Raw genomic sequence first — 9,494 nt, forward strand, 5'->3', positions numbered from 1 at the left:
GGACTAGGACACACCATGGCAATCAGGGGATGGTGAAGGAAGTACTCACAGGCTGATGGAGGATGGTGAAGGAATGCAGTTCAATGCACAGGAACCAGAGCAGCAGGACCCATCACCAGAGGCAGAGGACTCCCTACCCCACAAACAAGGTGGGTTCTGAGGCAGAGGGAGCAGCAAGAGGAGGCAAGAGCCCACAGCCCAGCTCCCTAGCTGGACAGGTGGGGCTCACTAGCTCTGGAAGAAGGTTTGTGATTCCTCAGCTGGAGTAGGCTTGGAACAGGTGAGGGTCACATGTCTCATCAAGCCCAGATTCTGCAATCAGCATGCAAAGTACAAAAGAGCACCAGAGCTGAGGTGTTGTGTCTGCTCAGCTGCCCGTGTTGAAGGATCTTGGCTTGGGACTGTGTTTGGGTTTGACTCTGGACTGTATCCTGACTGGTGGACTTCAGACTTGGCTTCTTGAATTGACCCTGGACTGTGTTTCCTGACCTTTAGACTTTGCTTATGTGGCTTGATCCCCAGACTTTGGACTTGACATACTCACCTGCTGCCAGATAGGCTGGAGGGTTCAGGGCAATGATGGAGCTAGGTGTATTGACACCAGGAGGATATTGACACCTGAGATAATCAACAGAGCCCGCCCACCCTTGTACATGCTGACCAAATATCAGAGGGAAAGAACAAGGCCTCAAATGTCAATCTCACAATCCAGTAGATTTGTGCGGAAGGAGGCAGTTCTTAAAGTATTCTGTTCTCAGGCTATTTAGAGCTTTCAGACCAGCAACAAATTGGTAGCCAGTGAAGGGAGGGGTGTGATCCAATCAATAGGCCCTGCAAAAAAAATTCCAGCAGCTGCATTTTGTACCAATTGGAGACAGTCTGGAAACTCCAGAGGTATCTTCACATATAGTAGTCTAATTGGGATATAACTAAGGCATGAAAGGGCTGGAGCCAGGTCTGTGTTTCTCTAAGAAAGGCTGCAGCCAGCGCACTAGGTGAAGTCAGCAAACGACATATTTAGCTACTGGCCCCAGGATAGCACTGGGTGCAGGAGTACCCTCAAGCTGAGACCATGATCTTTCAGTTTCTTCCTCTTGTCTGGCTCAAGCTTCAAATTGACAGCTATCAATACACAAAGTTTCTTGGGATTTAAATAAACCAGGGCCAGCCCAATATATTTTGGCATGTTAGGCAAGCCATAAAATAGCAGGGGGCTAGCAGGGAAGAAGCGGTGAGTGAAGATCTATATCAGGAACAAGGGGACAGGGAGGACACCAACACTGCATCCTATTCACCAATAGGTGAATAGAGGTGGCATGACAAATTAAGCCTCCAAGGAGTGTGCCACACCCATTGATGCTACCACAGTGGCAGCAGCAAACAATGCGTTCCTTGGAGGCTGGGTCTGCTGCCCCTGTGGATCCTGCCACCTGAGGCAGTTGCCTCATGAGAAGGCCAGCACTGAAGTAAACACATAATAGATCCACACAATATATTCTTCCAGTCACCTGTTTTAAAAAGATGGGGTTGTTTTTTTACCTGGAAAAGTCTGAGAGCTTTCACCAATCCACCAACTTCATTTTTCAAAGAAAACACCACAGCGGTCTTTCCTCCTTCTGATGTTGATTCATTCTTGCTTGCACCTTTATTGTCCTTTTTATCATCATTTTTACCAGAACTGGTTCTGTTTAGCTGAAAGAAAATATATTGCAAAATAGATGGGCTTCTGTGCACCCCTCAGAAAACGTTAAGCTTTCCTTTCAAGCAGACTATTCTTGCTTGATTTTAGTATTTAGATATCTCCTACAAGAGAGGTTCTTTTCCATTTTGAAAGGTGTACTCAGGAGAAGAATTGCAGGTTACAAGCAGACATGAATGATTACTCTTTCAGGAAAGATCAATGAAATAGCATCATGGAGCATGTTATCCTACTGCTAGAACTTTTGGTTATTATAATTCTTTAATAAAACTCCAGCTTGGATCTTCTGCCAATGAGAAATTGAACTTCACAGGCTTTGCAGAACAATTATGGTTCCTGAGTTCTGCATTATAAACTCAGATGTGAGTCACACATAGAACATTACAAAATTTCATGATTGCACCTTTGCTTGATTACATATTATTGGATGGGAATGAAAATTGCACTTTCATATCTTGTTTTCCCATTGAAGCATTTCCACATCTGGGGGGGGGGGTTGGGGGCCTTTGGGTGAAGATTAGAGGTTACTTTACAGCCCTTTTTGTCTAAAGTAAAAAAGGAAAGTGGCACCATTTTGGATAAGCCAAATGAAAGACTAGCTATGATTTTTTAAATAAATAAAAAATAGTTGTGCTTTAGTTATGGCTTTGGAATTTGGAAGAATCTTCCTCTTTAGAGCATGGAAAATTGGTAAACGACCCTAACGAGATTTGTGAGGCAAGGTGGCCTTTTGCAGTGGATGGTGAACCCTGAGAGACGCCTGCTATCTGTGTTTTGCCTTCATCTCAGAAGTATACCCCTGGAACAATCCTGCCTAGCATGTTTATGATAGTTTTGTTTTTATTTAAATACTAGTGATCCTAAGTGAAGAGGAGATGGCAGGTGAAAATGCTTAAACAATACCAAAAATTTCCATAGATACTCAATATATTTTTTGCCGTCCTTGCAGAGATTCAATAGAAATGTAGCCTTATGGAGACTAAGGCTATAAATGCTAGTAGCCACAGTGTCCTACCTCCACCATCAGAAACTGTATGTCTCTGAGTACAAGTTGCTGGAATCAAATACAAACATAAGAACAGCTTGCTGGATCAGACTAGTGGCCCATTTAGTCCAGCATTCTGTATTCATGATGGCCAACTAGAAGCCTTTGGGAAGCCCCACAAGCAGGACTGGACCTGAGCTGAACAACATTCTCCCCTCCCAGCAACCGGCATTCAGAAGCATACTGCCTCAGTGTCAGGAGTCCAGGTTCCCAGCTTGATAACACAGTAAGTGTAGATAATTAAAAAGGAAGATTTATTGCAAAAACAAACAGATAGCTCCGGACGGCTCTAACAAAGCCTCCAGTACCATTACTCAAGATGACCCTTCTGAAGATTCCTTCCTGTGTCTACAGAATATATTGAACCAACGCCCCTTGCATCTTTTGTTTTGCTTCCTGTCTAGAAGCCCTCCTATTTGCTGATTCCTCAGAGAGATTGGATTAGTGCCAACCTCTTCCTTTTCTGACGAACTGTCTCCTTGTCTATTCGCTCCAATTTGAGCTTCCGGCAAGCTTTGACTGTGTTCTAGCCTGCTCTCAGCTACTGTCTTATCAACTCGCCTGTCGAGGTCAGGAAGAGCCAAATTCTGCAGCTGCCGGCTCTCCCTTGTCTGACTAACATCAAAGCTTCCCTGTTCCTGGCTGCTTTCTGCATTTGGCTGAAAACCTTCGCTTGGAGCTGGCTCATTCCTGACACCCAGATAGTGCAGACAGAACATAATCACCAGAGTTAGTAGCCATTGACAACCTTATCCTCACAAGTGGGGAGAGTGCTATTGTGCTCAGGTCCTGTTTTCAGGTTTCTCATAGACATTTGGTTGGCCACTGTGAGGACAAGATGCTGGACTAGTTGGGCCATTTGCCTAATCTTGCAGACTCTTACTTCTGTCATGCTTCTCTTTGCCAACCATTTAATAATCTTTGTGTGGATTTTGAAGCATCCCTTTTTCTGTGCAGGACTTAACCCAGCAAAGGAACCTGAACCTATTCACAGATTTCCCTTGTTTGATTGGGACATTTTTCCATAAATGTAACACTTGTAAGATATATAAAGAACAGTTTTGCTTGAAAATGAGATTCCACATAGAAATATATAGCTGGGGGGGGTGTCACTTCCTCACTGATGTCAAAATAATGCAGAATTGTTGACAATCAAGTCCTCAGCACTGAGTACTCTTCCTGAGGGACCTGCTTTGATTAAAACACAATTAACTCTAAACGTTTAATGAAGTGATTGTTTAATCATATGGATGACTTGCTAAATGTGTTTTCAGAGTTAGCAGCCTATAGCTGGAAACTAGAATACCCTCTTCAGGTTAAATATGGAAGCAATGGCGGAGCAGCTCAGGACCTTGCTTAATTAGTCAGAGACCAACAATAAAGACTGAAATAGTGAAATTCATGGTGATACAATTATTCAAAGCCTGCCTTTCATGGCATGCCTACATGGCTGAAATATTCAGCGCTGTCAAAGATTTGTTGGAAGGAAATTTTAGAAATGAGGGAAACACTACTTAGCAGATCAAGAGAATTCAGCCTCACCTTTGATGGAATTGCCACTCACAAGAGCTTGCTGCTCTTTTTAATGCATAACATAGCTGCTAGTCACTATACTACAAACTAAAGGTAAAAGGGGGGAGGACCCCTGGATGGTTAAGTCCAGTCAAAGGCAACTATGGGGTTGCAGCACTCATCTTGCTTTCAGGCTGAGGGAGCTGGCATTTGTCCACAGACAGCTTTCCGGGTCATGTGGCCAGCATGACTAAACCACTTCTGGAGCAATGGGGCACTGTGACGGAAGCCAGAGCACACAGAAATGCTGTTTACCTTCCCTATTTATCTACTTGCACTGCTTTCAGACTGCTAGGTTGGCAGGAGTTGGGACAGAGCAACAAGGAGCTCACCCCATCAGGGGGATTCAAACCGCCGACCTTCTGATCAGCAAGCCCAAGAGGCTCAGTGGTTTAGGCCACAGCGCCACCTGCGTTCCTACAAACTAAAAGCACAGCCACTGCCCACAAGATTGCAAGATCATGATTCTAGATTCATTCAAGGAGCGAAGAGGCACGTATGGGAGAAGATATTCCCTTACACATAGCCCAGGTCTAAACTATATGAGATTTTTAAAGCTTTGAAATACTAGGCTTTAATCTAGGTGCTCTTACAACAATAGTGTAACATGCTGCACTACTCTGGTTACTGCATTCTGGACAAACTGTAGTTTCCAGTCTGCTTTAAGGGCAATCCCACCTATTACATTACACTACCAGTTAAGAGGTTATGAGGGTCTATATAACTGTGTTTTTTTCAGGAGGCATCACTTCTGACATATCAGGTAAAGTTGATACAAAGCACAGATCATGGCTTCCAAGAGCGGGTGCAGATACAGGATGCAAACCTGCTGTTTTGTGGGCAGTGTGACTTCACCTAGAACAGTCACACACGCCATGATCAACTCCATGTTTTTGATACATCCCCTTCTGATCATCTTCTGCCCTGTCCTATGGCAAATTTCATCCAATTCTGTCCAATATGGAAAAGTTAAAGGGGAGATGTGTGTGTGTGTGTGTGTGTGTGTGTGTGTTTAAAAATGACCAACACAAATACCCCTGGACCTATTTGTCTATCTCAGCAGGCTTTAGTCCCTCTGGAAGGGCCACATGGCTGCAGATTTCAGCTAATTCTGCCAAAATGGAAAAAAGTTACAACTTTTTAAATATATTTTCTTATAATAATAAGTGGGGTGAGAAGAATAAAGCTTAATTTTCCTGAAACAGATACAGCTTTTGACCCTGAGCCAAATCAGGTAGCCTCCAAAGTTCTTTAGACTGAGGCATTTACCAAAGTACCAAATCTGTGTTCCAGCTGAATATTGTGCTTAGCACACACCCCTACTTTGTGCCTATTTATTCTCACATTGTGAAGAGAGAATATGTTGAATTAGCACTCTTTAGTGCAAGATGATAGGGATACTCAGCATCATTTAACTTGAGGGCACTCAGTAGGTTGTTTCTATTAAAGTCAATGAATGCACATTAATGTATGAGACAACTAATATGTGAAGTAGATAAAAAGCCTTAATACACTGAAAGCCACTTTTACAATTGCTAATTGTTAGAAAATTGCAAGTATAATCAAAGAACGAAAGCAAACAAGATAAAACACTTAATCAAAGGGTTCTCAGGGCCACATCAGCCATGACAAAAGCTGCTGCTAGGAGAAATTGCTGTTGACATTTGTATATATTGGACTGTAAATGATGTTTAGCCTATAAGAACCAGCCAGGACTGAAATCAGGTGTGAGAATTCGGGAGGCATAAAAGCAGAGAGGGGGGGGGGGAGTATGAGCACTGGGCATTTATTTCCCTGCTCTCCACCACTGCAAAACCAAACAGCAGAAACAATATTGGGTGTCTTTGAAGACCAGATCTAGCTTCATTTTCTGGTGCTGTGGTAAAAAGACTTGTCCCCTGTCTAACCCAGAGGGGTGGCACTTGATCTACATAAAATATAGGTAATTTGCTACCTAGGTGATTTTATTATCTGTTTTCTGCTCCATGTGTTATGCTAATGTGCTAAAATAGAACGATCTGTTCATAACCCTTGACCGGGTATTGTGTAATTTCATCTCCATTCAAGTGGAATCTAAAAGAACCTGTGGCTACTGTAATTGGCTTAAGGAGAACAATACAGTTTCACTAGTAAGAGATTTTCCTATTTTGCTACATGTGCACATAATGTAGGCATGTTGAGATGCTGTGTCAAATTGTGCCTCCTCAGGAGGACCAGCAGCATATGCGGCTAAACCAGAATGATTTTCATTATTCCATGCACACAAGTGTTCTGTGTGGAAGATAGAAATTCATCACATTTGAAGAATCCCTGACAGAATGAAACGATGGAATTTGACCTACGTCTCTCTCTTTAAGTGTATCCAGTGATATTGCCACCAAACAAAACTGACAAAGGAATAATTATTCCTGCTTTGGCAGGAAAACACATCTAAGAATTTACTTAGGTAGTTCCAGACATTGGCTACCACTGCTGCAGAGCTACAAATGTAAGGTCAAACTAGATTATATGTTTGCAGGGTCCATTTACAAAAGATATACATCCACAACAAATCACTGACACAATCAAAAAGTTATGCCTTTCCAAGATCAGAATCACAAAATGTGAGTATCTAAAAAAAAAACCCACCACAACCTGATAACAGAAAGGACTGACTTCTTATATTCAATCGCTTTCTAATACAGGTATGTATGTGCAGATTCACAAGATTTAACACCTTGTTCTTCATTTGTGTATTTTAGCTACATTTAGTGGCATGCTCATTGTTGCAGGGGACTGCTTTGCTGTCGCCATCAAATATTCACCAGTCTTTAAAAAAAACAAAAACAGAAATCCCAAAGAAAGGTTCATTGCAGGAAAAGATTGATTACCCTTTGAATGCACAGCTATGGCAGAGACACTGGGTTGTACTTAATGGTCTTGCTTGGCTAGAGGAGTCCCAACCCTGTCAGCAGATTAAGGCTGTGCAGAGACTGCCATGACGAGGGGAAACATTCCTTTGTCCAGAAGCCTTACTGTCAGCTAAGGGACATTTATTATTTTCATCAGATCTTTTTATTAAATAAGAGACTTAAAACTATGTCCACATAGCTCTAAATCATTCAGAAATTTACTTTGGTTTTAAATGACATCACCAGTGATGGCCAACAGTTATCATGCATGACGTATCAATGCATTTGAACCAGGACAGCTCTCTCACACACCCTTTTGAATTTCTGTAGGTATTTATTACTGGTTTCAGAAATACTGGTAAATCTAACACCTTAGTTCCATCAGCTCTACTTGGAGGAAACTCTCATTAATTCAAATGTGATTTTCTTCTAAGCACATGTGCTTAGGATCATAGCCTTAGGGTGTCGTAAGAGAGAAAAAATAGACTTCACAAGTAAAAATAAAAAATAAAAATCACCAAGCAGACATTGCAAATCCCAAGGTGAGGAAAGTGAGCTTTCAGTACAAAAGCGGATTAAATTCTGTACCTAGGCACAGAAGTGAAGTCACTCAAAGGATGTATGTGAGAGACATCTCCCTGCAAAGGCTTGTTCCCATAAAATCCTTTCTTGATTACTTGTGTATAATAGGTTGAGCTAGCTATGGGATTGGCAGACAGGGGGGAGAAAACTGACAACCAACCCAGCATAGCTGCAGCCCAAGCAAGCAATCTGTTTAAAGAAGAATCCTGCATGTGTTCCAAGAAGTTACGGGAAATCCCGAAGCTGTCTTAAACATCAGATTTATTCATTCTAGATTGGCAGTGCCCAAGATACTTACAGTTACGGTTGCCATGTAGTGGGTGTTCCAGGGGCACAGCGAATCCAGAGACGGCCCCTTCTGTGCCCAGTATGTACTGGAGACATCATCATTGCTGGCTGCATAGTGGCCTGTGCAATTTTCTCTCTCCACAGCAGGGGGGACACTGGCTTCAAGTTTGCCTGCCGAGAGCTGTCCCCTGTTGCTGGTGCTGAACAAAGAGCAATCCCAGATTTACCCCCTGGTGAAGGTTTTTATATGTCTAGGCAAGACTGATGGAAGGCTTGATTAGGAGAGCCTCGCTAGAACTGGCACCTTTAAAGCCCCACGGCAGCAGGGAAATATTCGTGCTCTCTTCCAAATGCAGGATATTAACTAGCAATCCCAGGCTGCTGGCTGCTTCTTCCAGATGCTCCTTTTGTCACAAGTTGATAAGCTTTGAACATTAGCTGCATTTTTTTTAATAGCTCGTTGCAGAGTCGGCAATGTGTTTCTTTACCAAAGGAGGACAGTGCAACAAACTTGGATAAAACGTTGGTACTGGAGTTTGGTATTTAAAGCAAGCTGTGGCGCCTATATCTGATGCTGCCACGGAACAGAAACCTATCACCCATCTGAGAAGTGTGCATGCACACGAAAGCTCATACCAAGAACAAACTCAGTTGGTCTCTAAGGTGCTACTGGAAAGAATTTTCTATTTTGTTTTGACTATGGCAGACCAACACGGCTACCCACCTGTAACATATCACCCAGATCACTCCATCCCAGAGTAAAGATTGCTAATATTTTACAGAAGGAATGAAGGGGGAAATCATTTGCATTATTTTGTCTGCTGCTTTTCAGTGGCACTCTCGATAGCTATATTCCGCTCCTCCAAATGCTCGTAGGAACCAATTGATCTGGTCAATTCAATTAATCTGTGACGATTACTGCTGAAGTTTACACTTAGGTTGCTTCTTCAACCACCTCTCCAGCTTGATTTGCCATGATCTTGCTACAAATGGTAGTTTCAGTATGCCAATGAGAAAACTAACATTTTTTTAAAAGGAGGGGGATATAGAGGTTTGCCACCAGTCATTATTAGACCAATGGCAGAACTTTTAACTACTCTAGGATTAGGCTACCTGAAATGTAATTGTTATCAGTTATAATGAAGCATGCCCGTGCAAAATTACCTCCATTATTTACATAAATGTAACCGTCTGGAAGGGGCGGGGGGGAGGAAAGGCTTTTACCCTTCCCCACCCCTCCAGTAGCTCCCCAAAAGGCTGCTCTGGATGCCTTGGGGACCCCAGAAATATGTGAGGTGTGGAAGGTTACAGGAGGGAGAAATTGGTCAAAACTGATTCTCACATATTGGCAGCAGATGTCTCACCCTTTATGACTGTCAAGTTTATCTTGTTGAGTATGATCTTTTTTAATGAGGAA

General features: G+C 42.6%; 1 protein-coding gene across 1 annotated transcript in view; it reads right to left on the minus strand.

Annotated features, from left to right (window-relative positions):
- TPH2 (tryptophan hydroxylase 2) overlaps positions 1 to 8,206 on the minus strand; it is a 60,255-nt gene extending 52,049 nt beyond the window's left edge. Inside the window, 3 exon segments of the mRNA XM_033161586.1 lie at positions 1,540 to 1,692; positions 8,070 to 8,170; positions 8,173 to 8,206. Of these exon segments, the coding sequence (XP_033017477.1) occupies positions 1,540 to 1,692; positions 8,070 to 8,170; positions 8,173 to 8,191 (273 nt within the window). The 5' untranslated portion in view covers positions 8,192 to 8,206.
- Between the last annotated feature and the right edge of the window lie 1,288 nt (positions 8,207 to 9,494).

Source organism: Lacerta agilis, chromosome 10 (assembly GCF_009819535.1).
Source record: "Lacerta agilis isolate rLacAgi1 chromosome 10, rLacAgi1.pri, whole genome shotgun sequence".
Taxonomy (NCBI): Eukaryota; Metazoa; Chordata; class Lepidosauria; order Squamata; family Lacertidae; genus Lacerta; species Lacerta agilis.